Below are 27707 nucleotides of genomic sequence, written 5' to 3'. Positions count from 1 at the left end.
CAGTAATATGTGAATGGGCCCAAGAAGTGGCCTATGTATTGCATATATCAGAATTATTTTGGAAATTCTGTAGCATCAATGAACTAGAGTATGATAATATTAAGAGGCTAACTGAAGTATTTTTTTTCTTTCTTTTCATGTTTTTCTCACCATGCCACAGTCGTACAAGCCCTCGTATTCATTCTACTAAGTCGGCAGCGCTTCGCTGATCCTAATCCCGCGACCCGTCTCCTCTCCTAAGCGTTCCCTCCACTCCTCCTTCACCCTTGCTGTGGCCTTCCAGAAAATGACGACGAGGAACAAGACTCGCGTTCACACATCACACAATCTTCTCAGGAATTTTGATGGAGAGAGTTCACACTCTGACAAGGATTTCAGAGAGAGAGAGAAAAAAAAAAGCGACTTTTTCACATCTTCTTTCCTACTCGCTGATGTATTCTATGCCCAAAGTGCCTTGTGAATGTTCTCAGAGTAGAACAGCTGAACACCATTGACTTGTATATGTCCTTCTGTCGGGTTCGTTGTCCCCTGTTTTACTAGATCTTTCTGCAAACTATTATTTCAGCTCATAGCCTTTCTATTTACTTTTTGCCTTTTTAAATATGCTCTGTACATAGTAGATTAAGTTATGATTTTTAAATGGGAGACCTGAGCTAATTTATCAGCCTTACGTATTCTCTTTCTGAAGTCCTTAATTTTTTCCCCTTTATTGTGCCAGGATGTTTTTAGTTTAACACATCCATGTAATAAATGTACATTCTTTCCGCATTCCCTTGATTTGTCCTTGTGAATTATTATGGATTAACAGGACACGTGTCTATTGCTGTGATATGAACAAATATACTATCAAACGTACTCTGCATGTTCAAGCATAAGAATTTTTGGCCTGCAATTCTTCATATAAAGAGATAATTCTGTTGCATTAGTTGTGGTAACTGCTTTGTAGTATTCGAAATATGCTACTCAGAAATTTCTTGTAATATCACAGCAATGTTAAACGTTTGAATCTTGTAAGTTCACAATACAGTAGTCCTGATTCTTCTATTTCAACAAAATGAGAGTAACTGGACTCAACAAGAAACTTAAAGTATATATTGGTGTGATTGAGTTTGCAAGTACTGCTTCAATGCAGAGTGTATCAAATTGCTGTCCAGCCTTATTGTAATATACATGTTATGTTGCTACCACATTCCAACCCTACGAGTAAGATTTAGGAATTGCTCCAATTAGCCTAGTCTGTATGTATACGTGTGTCACAGACTGCATGTGCGTACTGTCTGAGGAGATTAGTCAGTAGTCCTGTGATTGCTTACCTACAGGTTACAATTCTCATAATACTCCAAAATCTGACATTTTGCATATTATATCAATATATCAATTATATCAATTCTGTAATGAGACACAGGTAGAAATGTACAGTGACGTTTTTGATAATTACACATTGCACGTTTCCCCTAATTTCTTGGTGGACCAAATATGTCACACTTTTAAGAGTCACACTGAGGAATGTTGGTCCTTCATTTACCAGATATTTTGCTGAGTGCTGTGTAGTGCCCAGTCATGTGAAATTATTTTGTTTTTGTTTTTTACTCATTGATGAATGAAGCTCTTCTTTTGACCAAATTTCCCCATTCTGTACACTTACGAACAAAACAGTTTATTTACCTCTCCATTCATTGGATATTCCTTGTCATTTGAGTTTGCAGTTCAAACAACTGAAACAACTGTTTCAGGGAGTGTGGTCATCTAATATAATGCTTTCTTTGTCACTCGCAGTGCAAAACAGAAACATGAGAAATTGTCAGTGAGGCTGACTTGGTTTCCATTTCGGTGCATATCAAAATAATTGTAAGGAAAGATTTTGACAGTCATCATCTTGTGTTTCTGATTTCATGACTTGATCTTTGATCTTTAATGAAAGGAATGATACTTTGAGGTGAAAAATGTTCACTTGTCCTGTGCAAGCATGTGCCATCCCCATTGACTTTATTCAGTTAAAATATTTATGACCTGCAAAATTTACATTAAGTGAAGTAGAAGTCACAAGTTTTGAGCACCCAAAGATTGTGTTAGAGCGTTGCTGTTGTTGTTTTAGTTTTAAAATCACTATTTTCCACAGTGCACAAGCATTTCATGAAGTGAATGTTAAGGGGACTTTGAAATGTGATAGGAAATGCATATATTCTCTAAAAGGTACACAGCAAGGTAAATTGTTATTGTTGATAATGAAATATTGTTAAATGTAAGGTATGAGATATATATATCAAGATATTGTCATTAGTTGTGATCATTGTTGCAGACAGTTGAAATACACGACTGAGTGCCTTTAGATACAGTCATTCCAGTATAGAACATAAGCAAGATGACTCTTGGAGTTGAGTTTTCTTACAATGCTGTCGAATATGAGTATAGGGAAATTTGCAGTTTTAGGGTGATTTTAACATTTTATTCAGAAACTCTTTGTTGTTGATTTTTTTTCTCTGTTAGGATTTGAGATGAATGTGCCAAGGTTTGAAGTGAAGAAAAGTTTTGAAAGGATCCTGAGTAATTGTCTTGTATTTTCCTTTCTCTTTTGTAAGCTAATTTCCTCTCCTAGTATTCCATTATTCTCTGTCTTCATTTCCACATTAGAGCCTATGCGTGAACCAATTACGTAGCATTCTATTTTCATGTACCTAGGATGTGGATTGTTGATGAATGCACTCTCATGTTTACATTCTAAGTCTCTACAATGCTCTAAACTTTCCATGTCCTTTGCAAAACCTACCATGGTATACATGTGGTTCTTGTTTTGTGTGGCTCTCTCAGTTTCTCTCTCTTTCTGCCTGTTGTATAGGCACAACCATTTAGGATATATCCAGAGCAGCTTTGTAGTCTATGCACACAAGTAACTCCTCTTCGTGGGTCCGTCTTGCACACTTTTACTACTAAGAGAACCTAGGGTTGTATATTTCTAAAGAGCTTGTGATACATATTTTTATACCGTACCAAAGTTGGAGAAGTAAAGAGTAAGAAGTGTGAAACGTGTACACAGAATTCTGAGAGATCAATGCAATCCACGTAGACAGTAGAGAGACAGAATATTAGATCGCTAGCAACTTTAGGTCATTCCATATAGCAGTTAGCAATTGCTGTATTTTGAATGTGCGCAACAAACTGATGTGCATTGCTAGTCTATGAAATACGATAAAAACCTAACTGTTGCAATGCTCATATTAAAAAAAAAAAGAGTGGCTAAGTGTTGATCGTATGTTTCTGTAGTTTTTGAATTTTCACTATTATGTAGGTTTTATTTCTGTTATGAAGCTGTACTTTGAGATCTGCTCATCTAGTGTGTTTGTATTAGCTTTTGATGTAGTATAGTCCTTCATCAGCGCATATACTCTCAGGTAGCAGTGGTGTCGTGTTCTTATATCAGCTGGATTTTATTCAAGAGGGTCATCTTATGTACATGTATATGAGACCAACGTTTTTCCCCTAAGTTATCGCAGTTTGAATCAATCATATCCCAGTAGTATCAGCTGTTCATATTTCAGAGAGAGTATATGATTAAGATAGCACTTCATTTGTGGAATAATGTTCAGTGAATTAAGTTGATGCTATGTTGAGTTTGAAGTAAGAGTTTTTCTTTTCTTTTTCAATAAGAAGTCAGTTGTAGAGATTATTCAGCATTTGTGAGATTAAAAAGAGCCAGTTAATTAGTATTTGTATCCATGCTTAACTGATACTAATTCACGCTCACACAAGTATTCTTTTAAAGAAAACCAAATATATCTCCTTCCATTATGTAATGCTTTAAAGTTTGTTTGTGATGGAAAATTAATTGCTGTCACTTGAGAACCTGATCAATTATGAGTTTCAATTTTCAGTTCAGTAAACTTGTTTGTTTATTATGTCAGATGATTTCATGATTGTGTGGAAAATTTTACTGTTGTCATGGCTTTTGAAGCTATTTTGTATTTTGATGCTTTTTAATTTGGAATGAGATATACCTTACTTTGCTGCCTCGTAATCATGTTTTCATTTAAAATTTTCAGAATGTATTTCTTACTTTTTCAATGTGACCATGTTATTACACTCGTTGAGATTACAGTGTGTTGTAACCATGTTCCATGGACTACAATCACAGTATACTAGTATCTCATTTAACCAGCAGTTGTCTTCTTTAAACCACACAATCCTTTTTCCTTTAATTACACAACAGCTGACACCCTTTCCTTCAGTAAATAATCCAGGTCGGTCAATAGCTGTCAAATTAAGCAATTCTCAACAAATTACAGTTTAGATTTTAACATTTACAGTGTAGAATTGTTCTTCCTGAACGATCATGATTGGTACGTTCATGAGAGCGTATTCTTGTCTTCAGCTGTGCTTCAGAGCTAATATAAAGGTTTCTGCAAGGCCAGAATTTTGAAGTACACTGTTCCCTTGTCATTAATGTACTTACAGTGGTTTAAGAAAATCCTTAAAGACATTTGTCTCTTCTGCATTGAACACACAGTGTCTTGCCTATCCTGTCAAAGATAATTCCTTTGTTATAATGTAGACAATTTCTAACAAAAACAGTCAAATTTGTTTATCACATGATAAGACACTTATTCAGGTAGATTCACTTACTATATCTTGTTACCATTATTTGCATGGCCAGATACATACTGAACAAACAAAATACAAAACAAGTGGAAATAATACACATATTTATTCTTGAGTTTCCATGTTGCCAAAGCAACAAACATTCCTGTACATGATTGTAAAACTTTGCTCAGTTTTTTAGTAAAATCTGTGTTCTAGGATATAATTTTGCAAAGTGATGTATCATTGAGAACATGATGAGAAATATGTTAGTGATGGTAAAGTGTGTCATTTGGATTTGTTTTTATTGTCTTAGCACCTCATGATATTGCTGGTTTTGTTACAACAGCTCATAGGTGTCCCATTTGATCATCTGTTGTCACATAGCTGTGTGCTGATCACCAGAAAGTATGTTGCATAGACTGTGAAGGACATTTATTCAATAATACAGTAGTGGACTGATGGTGTGTCTCAATGACCCTGATTTCATATCTCTTTAATATCTGTCTGTCAAAATAGACTGGCCCCTCAAAAACCATGTTGGTGTGGTACAGGGTTAGGCAAGAAATGGACTCATTTGATTTGAGCAAGCAAATAACATACATCATTTCAAGTAATTGGTAATCAATGTAACGAAACTTCTCAGAAAACTACTGTGTGCATGTCAGGCAGTCAATGCTTCACTGGTGTTGGTGCGAATTTTGTTGGTATGTTTTGAATTTACATTTGTAATACTAGGAAGTTTATTCAGAAGTGTTCATATTTTCTTTTCAAGGCAAATTTATGACAAGTGTGGTAGTTGTAAAAGAGAAGTTTGCAAATATAACAGGAAAAAAAAGACAGGAAAATTAATAGTGAGAAGTATGAATTGACTTGTCATTTTAGTGACTGCTAAACATTAGGTTCCCATTTCCAGTTTTATTGTTTGTTTGTTGTTGTTTTTTAGGGAACACCAGCTATTGAGTGGTTTGTCCAAATTGATTTTATTCCGGTCAACCCAAGTTAAAGTGAATGTGGCCTCAGTCTCATGTCTGGCTTTGTACGAAGAAAAACAGGGCACAAGGATGATTTCGTGTATCTTGAAAATAACTGTGTTTTTCTTTCCTGAATTTGGCTTTGTGTGTAGTCATTTTAGCATGATGTTCTGGTTTATTGGTACTCTGTGTTTTTAAAAGTGTGTTTTGATGACACTTGGCTCACTCTATTGCTGTAGGTTCTTTGTTGTGTGGCTCTCCTAAGATGATACCCCGGGCCTTGAGACTGAAGACGCGGCATGAACATTCAGATATGGGGACCATTTTTATCTTCTAATTTCATGTTTATGTGTGACGTGGCTGTATAGGTTTCTTTTTATTAGTGCTTTCCATCCCTGCTTGGCCACTATTATGCTTGTATATGCGTCTTGAAACTAAAACATGTATTGTTTAAGAGGAGATGAAGAATTAATCACAAATAGGTTATTTTTGTATCTATGAATTAACAACCAAAAGTAAAGACATATATATTGTGTGTACCTGTATATAGGAATGTGAATTGACTGTAATGATGCTATGAGATTATGATGGTTTTCATTGTACATGTTGAATAGTTTTTGAAAGTATTTGTAACCTGGTTTTTCATTTCAGTGGAAGAATCTGTCAGAAAATTATTGGCTTTATCTCCAAATGCCATGTCACGAGAGAGGCGTTGGATTTTGTGGGGGAAGACGTATTCTGTATTGGTTTCAGCAGTGGCAAATTGATGTGGCCAAAGTGTAAGAATGTCACTCTTGCTACAGCAGCGTTATTAAATACTTTGTGGTCTAAATCTTACAAGAGAAACCATGAAATCCTAGCGACTCATCTGTTTGTGTTTTGTGAATTACTTCATAGAAGGTGTACAATATCATTGCTGTGTTTGTCAAAGTGCAGGCTGTCTTGTCTTCAGTTTAATCCTCGTCTGTATGAAAGTCCTTATTTTCAGCCTCTCCTCAAATGCTTGGAAGATACGACTAGCCAATATGGTTGCGCTATTAGGGGAAAAAAAAGCACAACCAGTGGACCTCGGCTCTCTGAGCTGTATTACGACTTTCAAATAAATTGAAAATACAAAGCCAGCCCCACGGATTATAAAGATTTTGAAAATGACAACATCCCTTTAAATTTATTTGTGAACAATAATCATTATGCTACTAAAGGGGAATTCTTGACCAGCTAAAGATAATTTCTAAAAAGAGAAAGTAATATTTTACAACCACACTAGTGAAAATGTACTCAAATTCAGAAGTAATATTTGAGTCTGGGAAGTAGTTGTGTTTGGAAAAAAAAAAGGAATTTCATGATTTTGTCATTTGTGTAAAAGCTATATGGCAAGATACGGCAAGTTGTGAGTTAAATTGATATTGGCGCGCTATTTGCATGTTCATATTGACTGTTCAGTAGCAGTTTGGGGAATATTAGTGATTGTAATTAACAATTACAACATACCCCTTTTCGTGCAGGTTAGTTATAGCAGACATAATCTGCCGCTTTGCAGTTTGGCACAGTCAACCCTCCAGAGCATGTTACACAAATGCTATTGAGGCTTTGGTGAGAATTTGAATGTGCTTTTGTGGTCATGCATGTGTGGGTGTGTATGAGTATGTGTCTGTCTGTCTGTCTGACTGTACCAGTGGTATTTGCATTGCAGAAATGGCAAGAATATAAGAGATTACATATACATCACAACCTGCATTTCCTCCATGTAAAGTCCATCAGTAAAAAACCACACACCTCCACCAATCCAGCAAGGGCGTAACCCTCTCACATTCGGGTGACCTGCCTAGATTGTTCTACCAGCATATTATGAGTGTGGACACCTTTGTTTCTATTTTATATTTAATTGAGTGGAGAAAGAATGACACTGTTAACACACCTCACACTTAGGGCATACATTTGATATGTATGTATACATTGTATACATACATACATACATACGTACAACTGTATATATTTATTCATTTTAACATTTACATCTGTATGTATGTGTATGTGTGTGTGTGTGTGTGTGTGTGTCTATTAGCCTTGAATATTCATTTTTTAAGTTAGTTTGTTAATTTCATTGGCAAATTGAGTTTGGTTTAACCTTTACTTTGTGCAATATTCAGGTTGACAAATGAACCACAGAAGTGCTCATGTAATTTGTTGTTTGTTTGTGAAATCTTTGTTTCAGTTAATGAGTATAAAACTTGTCATTACAAGATTTTGCTACTTATTTTTTGATGGCATCCTTTTGACATGTCCTGGCACTTTTCCATTGGTGCAGGTATAGACTGAAGAGATTGCACCTTCATTTCTGTGTGTGTATGACACACTGTTCATTAGCATGTTTGCTACTTTCATCAGCAGAATAAACAAAATATAGGCTATTTGTAAATTTATAAGTGAATAAGGAAATTAATGAATCATAAATAGATGTATAAAGAAGAAAGAAAGAAAGAAAGAAAGAAAATATTAGTAGATAAGGAAGTGAATGAATAACAGATGAATGAATAAATATAAAATCCAAATGGAAAAGTTATGATAATGAATAGAGAGATAAACAAGAGAAGTGGATGAATGAAAAAAAAAAATTAAACAGTAGGGCCTACATGTAACTAAATCAATAAGTAGATCTATACCTGGAGATTAGTAATGTAGAAGTTAATGATAGATTAAATGCATTATCAAATACTCAGTATTGGTAGATAACTAATGAAATATATTGTAATGGCTCTAGGCGCTATGTGTAGTCCCCCTTGCTGCAAACCCTTTTGATTTTTTTTTTGTGGTCATATACACAGTACATTATAAAAATTTATAACAATACATTGTCTACACTGCGTAAAATATTAAGAAAGTATAGATTTTGCAAAGCCTTGAGAGTGCTGTCAATATGATCAACATAATTATCACTAAATGGCAATCAAGCCCAAACTTTTATGAGGGCCAGGTATAAAAGGGAATTGCAACTGTCAATCCCTACCAGCAAATACTATAGGTTGTATTTTTTTCCTCTCTCGCTCTCTCTTTTTTCCTTAATTCTCATTGCAACTGGCAGTTCAAGAAGTGCTTTCCCCTAGTTTGTGATTTAGTCCAACTGGCATCAAGCAAAAATGTTCAGTCGCTCCTAAAACCCTCCATGCGAATTACTCAGTAAATGAAATGCTCGCTACTCATAAACAAAAGATATTCGAAGTATCGAAGCGCAAAGCCCGTCCTCCCCTTTGACACAACTTGGACTCGTCCTCTTCATACTCGCAAAATGGCCACTATAGAACACACATTGAGAAATTAGCGAAGGAAATTTAGTGAAGACAGAGTCTGGTGAAATTGCATCGCCCTTCCTTATCATCTACTGACGAAATACTGACGAAGGAAATGCTCATAATTAGCGTGGGTTTTTCGCCATTTGTCCGTCATTTTTATCGATAGCTGACGAAACTTTGGAGCAGAGAGCGGACATCGGTTATTCTCACCCTTTATACCGCAGGGTACGTAAACACAGCATTATAACGCATTGACAAAGTCACAATGTAAAGTCATGGGCGCAAGTGTGTACACAAGTAATGTCGCATGGTACGACGCCGTGCCTGCCTACACTAACATTACACTTTTTGCGTAGAGTACTTTAACGTAAAACTGAGTAAAGCAACCACATTAATAATTAAGTGTCAGTCGTCCCCTATATCAGTATATGGGGATATTGAATTATTTCCTGCCCAGATAGCATCTGGGCACCTGAAACTTTAACTAATCGCTGGGCTGATTGATGGTCCACCAACTGGCCAAGCGTTGTGGGACCCAGGTTGTGGGACTGGACGCGTATTGTAAAATGTAAGTGTGTGTATTTAGTGCGTCTGTAATGAAAATGACGCTGTGAAAGTCTCACAAGGTGTTACGAGTTTAACATTTATACACACATATGTCATTAGGCCAGTTCGATCGAATGTTCGATAGCATCGATCGTACGGCGAGAATGTAAACACCGTGCACGCTCGCTCCCCATATATTTCCCGTACAAGATCAACGCGTGCACAACTCTCTTTGATACATTCCTACATGGAGTCACTTTGAAGGGGAAAATCCAACAATTTAGTAGGTTAATTCTCACGCCGTTTTCAGAGTATGTTGTCTAGTATATAAGGAGTCTATATCAAGTCTTTGAGGTAAAGAAGGGGGCATATTCTATGTAAGATAGGCAAGTTTTCACGTGCGAACTTAAGTGTCCAGAAAAACAACCCCCCATCATACATCTAAATTTACAGTCAACAGTGTAGCATCGAGACCTATTATATTTGACACACGTTACTGTCGTTTAGTATGGTTGGACCTACTACTCATCGACCGCCTAATATCCGTTTGCTTGATAAGAATATCTAACACTGAAATTCATGTAAAAACTTGACCTACGTGATTGAGAAAATCCAGCACTATCAAATGCCGTTGTTCCCTTTTCAATTCGAAGTTTCAGTGCAAAAATATCGCCGTCGAACTTGCGTGGCCTCGTTTCAGCTCCCCGTGGTACCACTCCTTATTGAGATCGACCGCTGTTTTTGCATTGACAATGCACACAAACCGAGTTGTATTGAACACCGTGTTGTACGAGGCTTTTTAGAAACTTTCATACCCCGGTAGACGTTACATATACGATTCGGTTAAAATATTCATTCGAAATTATGTCCTTGATTTAAACCATTAATGAACAGTGAATTTTCGTGTTTTCCCACACATCCTCATCAACAGTCAAAGCCAATCCATTTTTATGTGCTCTGCGCGCAGTGAAGTGTGTACCGGTACTATTAAGCGTTCTGTGCGCCAGTACTTCGCGGTCACTTTCAATAAGGGCGGTCGATATGTAGTAGGGTTACCATGTACTCTAAAAGTCTACTGTAATGTTAGAGAAATCCAGAAATGGGATTGGGCAAGCTCCACATCCTTTTGCATTGGCATGACATGATAGCTGCATAGAAACAAGATTGTATTAGGTAAGGTAAGGCAATACTATACATGATGGGAAGTGTCAAGTGAACTAATCAACTGGTGTGTGCATTCACTCAAGGGCTCAAAAGCACCAAAGGCAAAGCGAACCATACTTCTGTATGATAATACTGTCGTGCCAGGTTTGGAGTGTTCAAGCTCATGCTGGCTGGTCTCTAAAGAAAGCATACCTCATGAGTTATTTTTAGAGGGGGGGGGGTCACACATTTTGTAGCAACAGGGTCGTTGATTCACCTGGTGCACTTAAACTACTTTACAGATGTCCCGAACAAAGAGAATAAACTCTTTGTGACTTTGCATTATATGATGTGCAATGTCTACGCGCATTCTTGTATGCAAACTGTTGGTATGCTTTCGGTACGCTTTTGGAGCACATCGGGAAATGGTCCACTTTTTTGGCTTGGTTCGATTCAGCTATCAGTAAGGCACTCTGTACTCTTCTTAGCTTTAGGAGCATTTGAGCGCTCCTCTGGCACGGTTTTGACACAAGGGAAATGGTCCACTTTTTTTGGTTTGGTTCAATTCAGTAAGGCACACTTAACTCTTCTTAGCTTTAGGAGCGTTTGAACGCTCCTCTGGCATGGTTTTGGCACAATTTGGTTCGTGTAAGGAGAGCCCTTGAACACATCCCGAGTTTGCCATACTCCAAAGCCAGGTGTCACAACACATATGAAGAGAATGTATCCACATAATCTAGTAGACAGGAAACCCATGAAGGGCTCGAAATTAGCAATGGCCCATTGCCACTAAAAATCTGTGATGGGCTACCAAAAGGCTATCTCTTGATGGCTCGATCAGGCACTCAAGATTGAAAATGGATTATTAAATGTTATGTTTCGTTTATTGTTGGCCACTACATTTCTTTTTCTGGCCACCAGAGAAAGTCAGACCAAGTCTTTGCTTAGTATACTGATACAGCAGAAAGGCATAATTTATATTCACATGAGTGGAAAGATGTATAAAATTGTATATGAATTGTTAACAAATTTGTGCAATTTCTATACTGTTGTAACTTTGTCTACACGTAGGAACTAGTGAGCTCTCCTGAAATCCTTGTCTTCGACAATGTCTACCACTGCTGACATCCCCGCTGGCCCTCTGTCTGGGGTGCAACCACCTTCACAACAACAGCAAGCAGGGGATCCTCAAGACAGTGATCAACCGCAGCCACAAGTACCACAGCAGCAGCAACAGCAGCAGCCTCAGCCGCAGCCGCAGCAGCAAGCACAGCCACATCAGGAAGACCAGCCTCTGCCCAATCTTCCAGCAGGCACCCAGAATGTCAACAACGGCCGTGGCAACAACAACAATAATAACAACCCCTTGCTCAACGTCCGAGACAGACTCTTTCATGCCCTCTTCTTCAAGATTGCCATCACCTATGCCAGGGCATTCCCTCCACCCATCAGGAGATTTTTTGAATTTGCCATTCTTCTCAAGGTATCTGCTCAATCAGCTTAGATGACCACATTTGTTTCGTTTGTTTGTTTATTTGTTCTTTACATCATCATCACCCATATAAATCTGTTACAATACTTCATTGCTTGCATAGTTTTCTATTTGTTTGGGCCAGCTTTTTGAGCAATGTCTAATTTCCCCAGCATGCATTTGAGGAAATGTTACAAGAAGAGTTACAATACTGTACTTGCTAAAAGAGTTTTTAAACATTTGAATGGTTTGGTAGCTTAATTCTCTGATTAATTTTGTTTCTTTGTTTTTTACAGCATGTCCCCATTCCTTGGGTGTAGTGCAGTGTTTGCATAATGCATTTTATGTACATAATATACATGTTTGGTCAAGATGAAAGTCCCACAAAGAAACAAATGTCCAGTTTGGATGATATGCTTACAGACATTCAGTCTCTCCTCATATCATATTGCAGTACTCCTTGTTTTTCTTATCCAAAGGCTTTGACTGCACTATTTGTACTTGCGTACATTCATCGCACCTTCTCCCGCTCGCCTATCAACTGTCTGGCTGACTACCGTGACAAGTGGCCAAGAGAGGGCATCCTTCGTGTGGAGATCGTGCGGAACCGCACGGACGGCCCCATCTATGAGGTGTCCTATGGAAGGAGGATACAGGGTGAGATATTCTGGATAAATATTCAATTTAATGATAGAAAAAAAAGATGAACTTAGAAAAGCACTTTGAGAGTGCAGACCTCCGCCAAGCAGCTCATTTCCACCCATACGCGCATGTTGAAAATTGCCCTATCTCCAAATGATGAAAAAGCCCCCTCATCAGCTTCCTGCATGTTGCCCTTCTAGCGCACATTCAGTGCTTGTATTCACACCTCATATATGTGCAGCTTGAACTCCCTTGATTTTGTTACTCTTTTTTTCAAGTGGCAATCCTTGAAAAATATATACAGTGTATTATATATTCTTTAAGAATCCTGGATCCCATGCTGGTCTGGTTCACTTCCAGAGTTTGGTAATCTGCTCCTTGTGGTATTATCAACTTGTCATGTAAGATTCATCCAGATCCATTCCCAACTTTGAATTATTTTGCAAACAAAGAGACAGACAAACCAATGCCAGCTAGAGCATATACTCCTTGGTGGAGGTAATATTTCATGCCTGCTCTAGTCTTGTTGTGGACTTTCTGGATGAGTAAAGAAGACGTTTCAACTGCTTTCAATTAGATCAATATATTTGAAATGCCAATTACATCATGTCTAGGTGTGGAATTTTGACCTGTAATATATTTTAAAAAAGAAACTTTGGGGTGTCTCTCAAAGTCTGATTTACTGAGCCCTCATTTCAATCTGCAAAGAACTGGGCACCAAGAGCCCTGGTCCCTGAGCATATATCAGATATTGGTGTACATGACTTACAGTGGTACCAATTGGTGCTACAATCAGCTAGAGTCCCACAGAGTCTAGCTGAACATTGTTGCATGTTATCATGCCATTTTATCTCGTGGAGCCAAAACACTATGTTCCATGGGTAGGATATAAAATTGGAGGTCTTGCATATATATGAGAAACTCTTCTTATCACTGAGCTTCAATATACTTTGTACCTTCTGAAGGTAGTTGTTGACCCCTCCAATGAATTGAAATGCTCTGTTCAAGTAAATTTGACTTCTTTTAAATGAGGTTGGGTTGAATCTGCCATATATGAATACAGAGATGCCAAGTCTACATGATTCTTCATGAGGCTTCCTGAAAACTTCAAGATCTCTTCATGTCTAGATTAGAGAATATACAAATCTACCTGATTCAAGAATTATTTCTCTCATTGAGATGCATATGTATATCACACAAGTATCTTACTGATTTCTTTCTGGAATCTTCCTGATTCTGATGGATGAATGTTGGCAGCCCTGCCAATATCTCATCATTTGTAATTCAGGAATTCTGCTAAATCTGATTTGACTTTGATGCAGGAGTGACTAAAGTGGAGGATGACCCCCAATATGCCAACGTCAGTCTGATGCCCACCTACTGGGAGTACCCTGATGTGGTCAAAGGGGAGGAGGTGGTCAAGGAAGAAAAAGAGGGCATGGTCAAGGGGTCACTCTGGCAGGGCATCCTGTGGACGGCCATCAACTCAACCGTGGGCGACTTGCCGAACACTCACTCGTTAGAGAAGAACATGCAGCCCTTCCGAGAGACAGTCTCCGAGTTTGAGATGTTCACCAGGGCAGGTGGGTACAAGTGGCCATGTTGTCACCTCTGTCTCATTACTTCAGATGACTTGAAAATAAAATAATACCAGAAGCTGCCTGTAAAATGGAGATGATTTATATGATGCATAGAATGTGTGAAATGAAACATGTCTCTCAGACCAAGACACGTGTTTATAAAATCCTTGAATGTATCAGATTGGTAACAATGAATCTAAATACATAAATCAGGGCTCAGCATTAACATTTTTTCTCTGGTGACCCGAAAAAGAAATGTAGGAGCCCAAAATAAAGTGAAGTATAAAAATTTATTTTGAATATCAGCTGCCCAATTGGGCTACCAAAAGATAACCTTTTTGGAAATTTGGTGGCTCTACATAAATTTTTAGTCGCCCCTGGCCACCTGACCACCGCTCTTATCAAGCCCTACATGAGTGCATACTGTGACAGTGGATTCTTTGTTTTTGAATTGTTCAGCATTTTTCATTCCTTTCTCAACCTCTCCTCTTCAAACCCCCCTCTCCCAAAAAAAAAAAAAAATAATAATAATAATAATGATAATAATAATAAATGAAATAAAATGAATATATCAATCCAACTGTGGTCTATTCCATGATACAGTCTGGCCAGTGGATGAGTACATTATGGAGTATTCTCTGGAGTATGGATTTCTGCGACTATCCCCCAGCACTAGAGAACGGCTTGGGATACCTGTCATGGTCATACAGCTAGGTGAGTATGTGGGACTACAGGATAGAGACTTCACCCTCCGAGGCTGTAATTTCAGAAGCTTTCATAGGAGGTTTCTGTCTTCAAAGATTACAGGAGGAACCGTAATTCAAGTTGTTGTTTCAGCACTCTCATTTTCCTGTGTGACTTCAGCAACTAATATTGATGTTCAGGGTGGAATGATTGATACTATGTATACAACTTGACAATGATACTACTGGTATTTTGATGTGCCTTCGTAGTTTGACTTGCTGTAAAACAGTAAATTCAAACTATCATGGATGTCTCAGTTTGCTCATTGTCACTTCATATCAGCACATGTTGAAAAGACTAGTCTCTGACTGTAATTAGACATGTATATGGGTACTTATAGTTCTCATGTAGAACAAATACTTTATGTAAAAAAAAAAAAGGACAGACTCTACCGTAATGGCACATTTTTAGTTAGAGACTGTAATGGCTTGTCATGCTTGATGGCTTGATTGATAATTTGTATACCGCCTGCTGGCATGAGGATGACCGCATTGCCCAGACTTTACTCGTAGGGAGACTATCTGAAAAACTTCACAACCCAATGTGAAATCATGTGATTTGAAATTTGTTAAGATGGAGGGAATAAGATAAGTAAAGTAGGGTAACTCATCCTGATTTCTAGGCAGACAGCAAGAAACAAGCAAAAAAAGGTGGAAAGTTCATCTATTTTTGACAATGATGATCAATCTGATAACCATTGTCAAACAGAGTATTAAAGAACCTCATACATATGTGGATACAAAACTTGATACAGAATACCCTGTTGGTGGTTTTAAGACATGACATAAAGGGCTTGGTACCAGAAAGACATGGGGCACAGGGTTTCCCTCTAGACCCCCTATTTTTACTTAGGCATGCCTCTCCATCATAACAGTAATGTGACCTGCTTTCTTGTAGAGATCTCCCAGTCAACTTTGGTCTAGAATTACAATGTCTTGTCTGTTAGGCTCTGGTCTGATTAGTCTTGGTATATCAGGTCCAGGTCCTTTCAGATGTCTGGGTGCTACATAACTTTATTATACCACTTGCGCGGTGGGGCAACAGATTATCAAAGTTGCTGCAAAACACTTGCCCGAAAAGAAAGTCCAAAATATAAGGAAATGATATAGAAAATCTTGTGTAGGTCAAGGGCTTAATAAGACACAATCACTTGAATAAACAGCACACTTTGATTTGCATGCTTAAACACTTTGTAGTAACAAACTCTGTCCGATCAAGTGTTGCCGTTGCTTTGCGTTGGGGCTTCTAGACATATGTGTTGGAAAGTTGCTGAAATGAAATATAAAGTGCATTGCATCACTAAACAGCCATTATCTTTGGGCTGCTGTATATTGACTGTGTGGGTTTGTTGGGGGGAATAAGGGGAAACAGGTGGTTTCTAAACATTTTGCTTCCATTTTTTCTCACTGTTCAAAAACACATGCCCAAATTTAACTTTCACTTGCCCCGGCCAATCGGGCAAGTGCTTATGTAGCACCCTGGATGTGTTCATTTTTTTCCTCCCAATTCTTTTCCAGACCCAGCACAAGATGAGTGCTTTGGTGATGCCTTGAGTAGGTTCCTTCTGGATGAGTTCCTGGGCTATGATGACATTCTGATGTCTAGCGTCAAGAGCCTGGCAGAATATGAAGATAATAAAGGTACCATACTCTTCTATGTATCTTTAATCGTTTCTCCGAAATCTACCCATTTTTTCATACCGCAGGAAGGTATAGTATGGAGAGATGGTGGTAAACATTGAGTTTCCGAAGTAGCATGAATATAACAGAATTTTATTTTTGCTGTAATTTGTTACTTTTCGTGTGGTGTGTTTACTTCATTTTATTTCTTACAAAGTTATTAATTAACAATGAGATCGAAATGTTAATATTGTCTAATGATAGCTACTCTTGAATGATATTCAGAAATGATAGGTTTGGAGCTTAATTTGGAATTAGTTTAGCATTATTATTGTTTTTCCAGATACATTGTGTGTGTGTCATGAATTGATACTCTGTGAAATGTAGACCATGTTTTTGTTTTGTGCCTAGAGGCAAAAATCAATATTCTTTGTTTTTGTTGCAACTTTTCTCCGCTGAAACCCCCAGGTTATTTGAGGAATGTTGTCACTGGAGAGCACTACCGTTTTGTCAGCATGTGGATGGCACGCTCGTCATACATTGCAGCTGGTTTCATCATGCTCATCTTCACCATTTCTATCTCCATGCTCCTCAGATACTCTCATCACCAGATATTCGTCTTCATAGGTCAGTCAAATGGACATAAGTACATGTGTAGACATTTGTCTGCTGTCCTCATTTGAACAATAATCTATATATCTAAAGGCATCGTTTACCATTTGCAGATGAAACAAAGGCCGAGCTTTAGTGCTTCAAAATATTACTGACATGTGAGTTGGGGATAGAAGCAACCAATGTTAAAATGTTAATCAGCATTATCAGTGCTAAGTATTGTATGCGCCATATATTTCACGAGTCTAAATTTTCACGAATTGGTAATTCCCGACGATTTTGCGAGTGGTTAAATTCAGGATCGTGGAGTCCTGTACTGAACGGAGAAGTGTACACTCGTACGTCACATTCACATCAGGATCAGAGTCATTATTTTAGTGTGTCTTTAATTTCGCGAATAGCACCCAACTTGCAAAATTCGCAAAAATAAAAACCTCGTGAAACATTCGGCATATACAGTATTGTTAAATATACAAAATGTGGACTATAGTTACAATAAAATAGTTTGTAGAGTAAACCATCTACAGTTATGGTTTATTGAAAAAAAATAGTGATATCTCCTTATAAATATTTTGGGCTTTATTGCAAAATTGTTGTATGGTAGGATGTTTTGTGATACAACTGAACTCCACGTATGCATCAAATGTGATATCTTGAACATTTTTAAAATCACTGCTCCCAATGGTAAACAGTACCTTTAAGAAAGTGGTACTCAACTTGAATGTTGTGATTTCTCCTTCCATCTCTGTCCAGTTGACCTGCTGCAGATGCTGGAGATGAATACAACCATTGCCTTCCCAGCCGCCCCTCTGCTGACCGTTATCTTGGCCTTGGTTGGTGAGTGCATTCATCAGTTTGACGTTTGACCTTTGACTTGTGGCAGAGTCAAGGGCTACTTCCTGTGTTTGTTCATAGACTTTCACAAGATCTTGATGCTATGCTGGTTTTTGAGTGTGAGTTTTAGCCTTGAGCTTTCAATGCAATGTCTGCTTGCAGGCTGCTGATTTTGTGGTACCCTGATTTTGTACAGGCACTTTGTGGGGTGGGCTTTAGCTGGGACCAAGTGCTGATGTGATGATGTCCCACTTAGGGAATATATTGGATTCATGTTCTTTTTGGATGAATACAGTAGATGTATATCAATATATGGTGAATAGGAAGATGGATATCAGTGATGGTGCTAAAGATCACAAGCTTATTTTAGATCACAGAATTTATAATCAGTAGTAAAGTTTGTGTGTTTGCATTACTGATGTGCTCATGTATTGAACGTAACAAAACTTTGCTTCATCTCTCTGCCCAGGAATGGAGGCTATCATGTCTGAGTTTTTCAATGACACGACGACAGCCTTCTACATCATTCTGATCGTGTGGGTGGCTGACCAGTATGATGCAATCTGCTGCCACACACAGATCACAAAGAGACACTGGCTACGGTGAGTTCTGTCATCCTCCCTCTACAGCTTTCTTTCCATCCTAATCCTAATCCTAATCTTCAACTACTGTTATTGATGAGATGAGTATCAAGACTCAATATTGCTAATCCTTTCTCCCTTCCCCACCTCACCTCCACATATGTCATGCAAGCTCTCATTGAATTGTTAACATGCTGGATCTTGTTTGTTTATCAGACATTGCCTTATATCTGGAGATGATTTTGTTTTGGTAATCAGTAAACCTGCTGTAGTGATCAGCTTGATATTAAGACCATCTTTCCACAAAAACCAGAAGTTGACTTCATTAGTAAAATAATTTGATGCAGACACACCTGTGAATGATGTTTTACTGTGTTGTGCTTTGAAGTAGCCCAGTCTCTTCTCAAGGCAACTGCTTAAATGTTTAGATATTACCTTTGAGAAATGTGCCGAAACTTTAAGTGAAATGGGGGGGGGGGGGGGGGGTGGAGAAATATAAGAGTCACGTTTGTCATTAGAAGACTATGAGCTTGTAGTCTTTTAGTAAATTTGAACAGTGCACTGAGCACAATAGAATGAACCATTTTGAAATATTTGTAGATAGACAATTTGAATGGCATATAAGATGCACATGTTGCCTCATATGAAAATTTCCATATTGCCATCATCTTTGATAGTCCACATGTGATTCATTTATAACTGTATTGGTGAGCATGTGCAATCTCACCAACATTTAGAGCTAGTACTCGGTGAATTGCCAGTATTTGTATTTCATGTCATGTGTTACTTTAATACTGTGATATAGATATATGTGTGCATGTTGTAAAATGTGGACTGTTCATTCCTGTAACTTTTCTTTGATTTTGTTGTCTCTTTTTTGCATCACGCAGGTTCTTCTATCTCTACCACTTCGCATTCTACGCATACCACTATCGCTTTAACGGCCAGTACAGCGGTCTAGCTCTGATTACATCATGGCTCTTTATTCAGGTAAAGTCAATGTGATGTAAATTTCTTATCATATGTCGATGTGTCAGAGGTAGTTACACCTTATGACCTTATGTTCGATTGAGTGATGGTTTTACCAGTCCTTGTGTAGTCTTATTTGAAATATAATGTAGAGTCATGTAATGCCAATCAAGTGCCAATTTTTAATTTTTTCTCAAAATAAAGGGACCTTCTCCAGACAAAATTTCCAGTTAGAACTTGGCAGCTGATGATGATAGTATGGAGAAGGGAAAATAGCAAGTAAATCTCTCCCAAGAATGATAAAATGTGGGTGAATAGCAGAGACATTCACATTTTGATAATGAAACGTAACCAACAGTAATCATTGTCATCATCATCATCATCGTCATCATCAACATATTAAATTGTAAGAGTATTTCATTGATCATTCTGTATGTACAATGCCTTCTTACCAGTTCATAGTGTTAACCTGTTGAGGGCGGTTTTTATTTTGCTACAATACGCATTTTCCATAGAAACCTGCCCGAGTATACTTGGGACTCGTCCTCAATGGGCTAAAAGTGTTTGACAGTAAATATCACTCTGGTCATGTGGATCCCATTTGCACCTACTACGCACAGACTTACACCTTCCACTGTTTGTCATACATGCAATCAAGCACATGCATTCAGCTTTTCCTGGGTTAATATGCAATTACATGTAGGTATGGTAGTCTTGTGCAATCCCTATAGACACTTCCTAGTGAGCAGTTAACTTTGTCTTTTGGAAACAAAGTGGTACAAAAATGTTGCACCAATTAAGCTCTGTTTATAAGGCTTTTGTTTTAAAGATTATTTTTGTCTTGATTCCTGTTGCTGTGAGAGGTGACAGGGTCATTGTAAGGACTTGTAAGTTTATCATCAAACTTATTGTGTTAAAGTAGCTGTGTACTCACTTCTGCGCTGTATTGCATTGTTTCTTTTCAGCACTCTATGATATACTTCTTTCATCATTATGAGCTGCCAGCGATTCTTCAGCAAGCCAGGTTACAGGTGTTGCTGCAACGCAACCAACATGGTGGCATGCATGGGCGAATCAACATCAACATCAACCTCGGAGAGAACGCCCAGCAGCAAGGCAATGGTGCCAGGGAAGGAGCAACCCAAGACAGGAGAAACGTTGCAGTGGAGACAACACAGAATCAACAAGAGCCACAACAGCAGCAGCAGGCTGCTCAACCCTTGCCAGCTGTGAATGTTGCAGCCATTCAGCAGCAACCAGTGTGGCGACAACGTCGCACTCTCTTTGGGCTCTACCTGGGGACCCTGCTCAATCGTCGGCAGGCGGCTGCCGCAGCATCAAGCAGCCAGCAGGCAGCAGCGCCGACACCGAGTGCCGCCGCCACCACGCCTTCAACAACCACAGCAAGTCATGCTACTACAAACACAGACAATGATTTAATCGCCAGAAACCCAAGTAGTAGCAATGATCCGCACGAGGATGGCATGCTCCAAATTCATGAAGAGCCACCACCAGGGGGGAGTGAAGTGCCGAGCACCAATGAAAGCGTGCAAAGTGCTTCACAGAGTGAAGTGAGCACTGCGGACTCTTCTTTTTCCAACACCGCGAGAGAGAATAGTTTTGGTAACTTGCCAGCCAGTGAAAATGACGTACCTACAACTCAATACAAGCCAAGTAATTCAAATGATAACAGTGTATTGCCACAGAGTATATCTTTGCCCAAAAGCACGGCTTCTTCAGAGCTTGAAGCTGATAGTAGCCGATAGTACTCAGTTGTTCAGAAATAGGCTAGATAGTGAATTTATGCTTTTCCCTTATATTGTAAATATCTGGTATTGTATTGAAATTTGACTTTTAAGAAACAGAGATGAGCTACCATTATAGCCTAATTCACCTTATTTACTTGGAAAAAATAAAGCTTCTAATTATTATGACAAAGGAAAGTCATTTGTCTATTACTATAGATGTTGATATCTTGTGCGAATTCATTAACCAAAATACCACAGAAGTCAGATTTCTCTTTTACCATTTGAAAGGTGTTAAAGTTGTTGTATAACTAACTTCTTTCTATCATCTCCAAAGCCAAAACTAAGCAGATATGACAATTAGTATGTTTAGAGCAACTCACATAAAGAAAAATTGCTCTAATTCTTTTTTTTTTGTATTACACAATGAAATTGATTTTTACCTCAGCAACTGCAGAAATAAAAGGTACACAAGAAAGAGTGATGCAAACTTAGGATTGCATTAACATCTGACCTCTGTCAGACCCATAGTGACCTCTGACGTCTGTCAGATCCATAGTGACCTCTGACCTCTGTCAGACCCATAGTGAGAATTGTGCCCACCTTGGCTTATTACTGACTATTCTTTCCTCAGTATTGTTTTTGGAGTGTTGTTATGTTACTTTCTTCACCCAAATTTGTTGGAATCAATAATTTAAAGATAAAAGGTACGCAGAGAAAATTCCAGACACAAATGCAGTTAATAAAATTTCAGAATGCAATAAGTTAAGTTGATATGTGTGTAAGTTTTAGGGATGTTAGGGTGTAGAAATGTGCTTCGTTGGCATGCCTACAGGTATTTTTTTTCTCCCATTATCTGCAACAGAGAATTACCTGGGACATGTGAGAAGTGATATTAATCCCACTGTACACTGTCAAACTGCTGCAGTGGTAGTTATGAAGTTCTGAAAGATGCAAGAATTTCAAACCCTTTCAATATCTTGTCTATATCTTTCACAAAAGCAAATTTCTTCTTTGTCTGCCCCTAACACGAATGATATGTCTAGGTTCACATTTGTTCCAATATCTGATTAATAATTTTAATGTACTTTATCAAAAACAAGTGATGAAGTTGTGAAGATATCTTTTTGGTGTGAGTTCAAATTGCTGCTTATCCAACCCAAGATTAGACCCTTTGCTAGTCAGTGCCAATGTGTCCAGTCTTAATTGTTGCTCTTGCTAGCATTGTTTAGGCCATCATTGCAAAACATTCCTTTCTCCATTCTCTAAAAATATGCTGGTACGCCAATCACATGGTTAAAGGTAAATGATAAAATGGGGGGGGGGGGGGGGAGATATACAGATTAATATATGTAGGAAGTGTCATTATTTGAGGATGTTTCTGACCCCAGTATAGCTACTTAGGTGAATATTCTGCCTTCCTCTTTCAATCTGGCATGTTTGAGGCAGATTCATTTGACACGTAACATTACTGCCAGTTTTAGATATCAGGTAAGCATTTTGGAAATTTGAAGCAATTGTAGGAGTTCCTGCTGATAACCATTGTAATAAAAATATGCTTAAGATTTTCATAAAACAATTAGAGAGTTGAGTTCAAGACATTTTCAGAGTGGTAAATTGAAACTTAAGTGTATTTGGATTGATTGGAAATTCAAATCTTTAACAATTGCAAGTCGGTTCTCTGTAATGCTAAGAAATTGAAGGCACAGATGAGAGTGAAGAGGTTGTATTTTCAGTGCATATAGATATGAAGCTTGCTGAATTATTTTGTGTCATATTGCTTCACAAAAGCTTCCAACAAGGACATATCTAGCCGTTAACTGTGTTTCCCATATTTTGACCTTACACCCTGTTGTGCGTTTGGTTACTTCTTAGTAGCTGTTTTTTTTCTTCTTCAAGTGATTCTTAGTCAATATATATATGTATATGTATATATATATATATATATATATATATATATATATATATATATATATATATATATATACATTTCAATATTTTAGGGTTCTTTGCAACTGAAAAAAGGGACCCCATAGTTCAATATTATATGTTTAGATTGTATTGCTGTAATTTGATTTTTATGTGAGAATTAATCAGGCACTTAAGAATTTACCTGATAACTTGTCAAAGCCAAGGGTGTTTTAATATGTGGGATTCAAACTTCAGTTGTTCAGTGTTGTCTAAAGCATATCTCCTTTGAATGAGAAATTTGACTGTTGCAACTGTGAACCAATTTTATGCATGAATGATCGACCATTCAACACTCCTAATTGTGCTACTGTATAAGTGGATATTTTCGCATGACTAATTTTTCGCGCTTGGCCGGGTAAGAAGAGTTTCGCGTGTTTTTAATTCCGCGGAATCAAGACATCACGCACAGGAACATATGGCAAGCAAAAATATTCGTGTGCTTTTATTTTCGCGCTAGTTTGTGGATGCGCGAAATGCACGAAAATTTCAACACCACGAAAATTTCCACTTTTACAGTATTCTTTATGCATTACATCATGGAGTAATAGTAGGAGTAGGAGGAGCTCTTTTCCATGCTGTTGCTTTCACATGGCTTATGTCACACTTTTCTGTGTACCGGTATGCTGCTGTTGTCCCTAGTATGGAAGCTGAAAGGAACCCAGGCTACTCTCAAACTGGAAATTTTCACATAAGTAATTTTTCATACTCAGTATGGTGAAATGAATTTCACATGTTTATAATCCTGCAGAATCAGAGAGATTAGATATTGTTACACGTTGTTACAAGCAAATATATTCATGCGCTTTTGTGTCTGCGCTTATTTGATTGGGAAAATTTTCACTTTGATAGTATTATGTGCCGAGTGACAACATCATTATTTTCCTGTCGTGTCAAAGTCACATTTGTTTCTGTCCAGTCATGGTTTCTAAACCATTTCATTATGTCTTCTAAGCATCTACTCCTCACACCATTTGTGAATATATGGGCTCATTTCTTCCTGTGTATTTCATTGTGAACTAATCGTTATGTAACTACACCATTTGTCTGGTCTCTTTTATTACACCACTTCAGACAGTACGTCAACTTGTTTCAGTATTTCTTATAAAAGACGTTCATTGCTCGTGTGTACAAAAATATATTATGAATGAGCTTTCCAAGATATCCTGTCAAATGGCTGTGTGACATGATACGGATACATTCTTCAGCAGTGTTCCAAAGCTTCTCACAATTTATGTCCAAGAGTAAACAACACTTTCTACAACTTGTGGGAAATGAAAAAGTAAATGACAGCTCTGTGAACAATTAGTCCTCTGGAATAAAATGAAAACTGACTGCTGTTGTTATTTGCAAGTTGTATGCAACTGTGACTTGTCTTATGTTGAAGTGAGAAGTAAGGATGTGTGACCAGAAAGATATAATTTGCGAAATGTCAGCTGCATGCTGAAAGATACTGTGCTGCCATGAGGACAAACTTGTACTTACATTTAGGTTGTACTTTTGTGCATGATATTTAATCAGGAATGCCTAAGTCCTGTAAGTTTAGAAGTCTGACTATATTCCAGCAAAAGTTTTTACCCCATATTCTTTGAATTTACCATTTTGTACAGATATTTTACCCTCTTAAAGAGGAGAAAAGCGAATATCAAGTGAAGTAAGTGAACAAAACAGACATTAGCTATGGGCAAAAATCTAAAACCGCTACAGATTCACCATGTCAGACTTTGCATTGTCCTGTTCAGAGCCTATTTGATTATTAAGATCTTGTTAATGTGGATTAAGCTATTCCCAACGCCACAGATATAGGTTTGTGAAGCTACCAAAAACAAAACAAAACAAAACAAAACAAAACAAAACCCCCCAAAACAACCTTTGCAAGCATCTATTCCTGTATTATGTTTGTAAAGTAATGTAATACGTTTATTCATGTGGCTGACAAAAGGCCTTGTACATGTATAGGGTTTTAGCCTTATAGACCAAAGTTCATGAAGATGGTATCAATTTAGGCCATGGTACAGTTGTATGTGCAAATTTCTTCTGCATAAGTGTGTGTGACAGACTGTGTATGCCAAGAGTTGCCCAAAAACAATTGCACCTTGATACATGCAAGTCAAAGTTATACCTATTTCACGCTTATTTTAGTCCATGGACTAAATTTAAACCACCTTTGTGAATTCAGGCCATTAAGTCTTCTCAAAATTTAATGCCCAAAAAAACAAACATACAATAACGAATCTTGTCATGAGATTGAGTCGCTTGATTTCATAACATAGATTATGCTGTTGAAGGATTAGATTAAAATGGTTGGATTAATTCAATGTGCACAAAGTCACTTTTTTCTTTCAAATAGGCAGTGTAAAAGAATGAGGAACATTAATCTACCTAAATGCGTTGCCAATCCAATGAGTTATAAAGTGTATCAATTTAAATGTTTTTTTTGCAACCAAAACAAACAATTATAATAGTATTATGAACAACAAACTGCTCGAAAGAAATGGATACTTCACAGGATAAAATGTACTACAGAGATATAGTTCCCAACCAGGGAAATGTATTTCTGGGACATGATGGCATTGCTTCACAGTTTTGTCAGATGTTCATGGCTCAAAGAAATTCTGATGCTGCTCACTGCAGTTAAAATGGGAAATTACAGGAGCATTCTTAATTAGTCACTGTCAAATTTTGAGGGCCACTTTTGTGATGGAGTTTGCATTTAGTCACTAATTTCAGCTGACGATGCCTCTGAAGAGAACTGAACAATTGTGTGTGTGTGTGTGTGTGTGTGTGTGTGTGTGTGTGTGTGTGTGTGGTAGTACTTCCTAAGTAGAACACTGTTGTTATTTGCGCCAAAAAAAGGTGTGCTTTTTTTTTCTGTCTGAGCAGCGGCATCAACTGATAATACTATGTTTGTATTGATTGGAATGCCAATAAATTAAGGTTATTGAAAAAAGTGTGTGTGTGTGTGTGTGTGTGAGTGTGCATATTACCATATTTGAGATGGCCTCAGCAGTAAATGCAATACACATGTATGTGTAAATTTGCATGGAGGGAGGTATGTATCATCAAGTGTGAACAGATAGTGCTGAGATAACTGGCTACTCAGAGAAATGACTGGGGTTTTGAAAGACAAAAACTTTGCATCATGTGCAGTCATCATCTCTGTACACCATTAATGCCATAATATTGATATTGCAACTGATAAACAAATTTCATGAATTTGAATGAGTTTGATATTCATGAATCTTCTGATGCCGCAGCTGTAAATGCGGGAGGAGGAAGCGTGAAGTGCCAGTAGTTATGATAAGTTATGCGGAGAATGTTGCAAATTATTAAGACTCTGAAACTGTCGCTGTGATAAATGTTGTAGAGATCAGTTTGAGGGTAATCTCTGGCTCTCCATCATACCTGTGATATATTTCATTCAGGAATCTGTGTATGTTGTTAGTTTTTTCACAGTGGAATAAATGTTTGGCTGAATTCATGATTTTTTTAAACAAAAGAATATTACCCAAGATTCTACAAATATGAGTGGAATAATGGGTGTTTGTGAGACCTTTCCATCGTTGTAGTTTTTTTTTTAAATTAAATCTGAGGTGTTTCCCAAGAGATGTTTTGAAGAGTAAACTCAGATTCTTGGGACTGCCATTGGCATATTGTGACTTTCTTTGTACATGTAAGGTACCCTTCCATTTTTTTCTTATCTTCATTTATCATTTATTGCTTGTTGACTGAATTTGTAATTTCTTGAGTGATCAAGCAAATTCTGCCATAAGAAGTAACTGTCCACATAAACAGACATCAGTCACCATTTAATACTGATGAATGAACACTACTTGCAATGTGATGTAACATATGAAAGTATATTGAGAATGTTCATCAGAGTTTAACAGCTTTGTTTTAAACAGAGATCATGAGTAACAGTACAAATGAATATATGCCTGTATTTCCTCAAAGTACAAATGGAATGCTACTAGTCAGCGTATTTCCTATTGGGCAACATGACTTTCTTTTCCTTGATTAAAATATTCAGTTGAAAGTTACCTCCTGCTTTAGTTGCACTCGTGCTTTGAATTGTTATTGTGTCTATTTCTGTGGATTCCTACAAATTAGAAGACATTTTGTAGAAGTTATATGGTATATATATTATATATATATATATATATATATATATATATATATATATATATATATATATATATATATATATATATACATATATACATATATAATATATCTCAGGGCCGGCGCACTATTTTCAAAAGTGTGGGAGCCCACTTCCGGGTTTCATGAGCTAACAAGCAAAAGCAAAAAACAAAAAAACAAAAAAACAAAAAAAGGTCCTCAGCTCATCTCTCCCCGTCCACTTCTGGGTTTCTTCACCTGACAAGCAAAAAAGAAAAAAAAATAAAAAGGTCCT

General features: G+C 37.5%; 2 protein-coding genes across 2 annotated transcripts in view; both read left to right on the top strand.

Annotated features, from left to right (window-relative positions):
* Positions 1 to 1880, top strand: part of LOC139741645 (dual specificity protein phosphatase CDC14A-like) — a 78254-nt gene extending 76374 nt beyond the window's left edge. The window contains exon 15 of the mRNA XM_071652228.1: positions 161 to 1880. Coding sequence (XP_071508329.1) covers positions 161 to 209 — 49 coding nt within the window. The 3' untranslated portion in view covers positions 210 to 1880. The remainder of the gene's footprint in view (positions 1 to 160) is intronic.
* Positions 1881 to 11633: 9753 nt separating this feature from the next.
* LOC139741636 (membralin-like) lies at positions 11634 to 22247 on the top strand. The gene is made up of 10 exons (XM_071652218.1): positions 11634 to 12008; positions 12476 to 12653; positions 13961 to 14221; positions 14822 to 14932; positions 16480 to 16602; positions 17050 to 17208; positions 17947 to 18030; positions 18497 to 18629; positions 19499 to 19598; positions 20543 to 22247. Exons 1-10 carry the CDS (start codon positions 11634 to 11636, stop codon positions 21341 to 21343), a joined length of 2325 nt encoding a protein of 774 aa, XP_071508319.1. The 3' UTR covers positions 21344 to 22247.
* Positions 22248 to 27707: the final 5460 nt, after the last annotated feature.

Source organism: Diadema antillarum, unplaced genomic scaffold (genome assembly GCF_040938485.1).
Source record: "Diadema antillarum isolate AM-2024a unplaced genomic scaffold, OU_Dant_1.0 scf00000031, whole genome shotgun sequence".
Lineage (NCBI taxonomy): Eukaryota > Metazoa > Echinodermata > Echinoidea > Diadematoida > Diadematidae > Diadema > Diadema antillarum.
This window is presented reverse-complemented; position numbering and strand designations above follow the sequence as displayed.

What these genes read in the sequence shown, in the direction of transcription:
- LOC139741636 (XM_071652218.1), top strand. Translation starts at nt 11,634, where the DNA reads ATGTCTACCACTGCTGACATCCCCGCTGGCCCTCTGTCTGGGGTGCAA. An exon ending in TGTCATGGTCATACAGCTAG is followed by an intron (nt 14,933 to 16,479) that starts GTGAGTATGTGG and finishes ATTCTTTTCCAG; the next exon opens with ACCCAGCACAAGATGAGTGC. An exon ending in ACAAAGAGACACTGGCTACG is followed by an intron (nt 18,630 to 19,498) that starts GTGAGTTCTGTC and finishes TGCATCACGCAG; the next exon opens with GTTCTTCTATCTCTACCACT.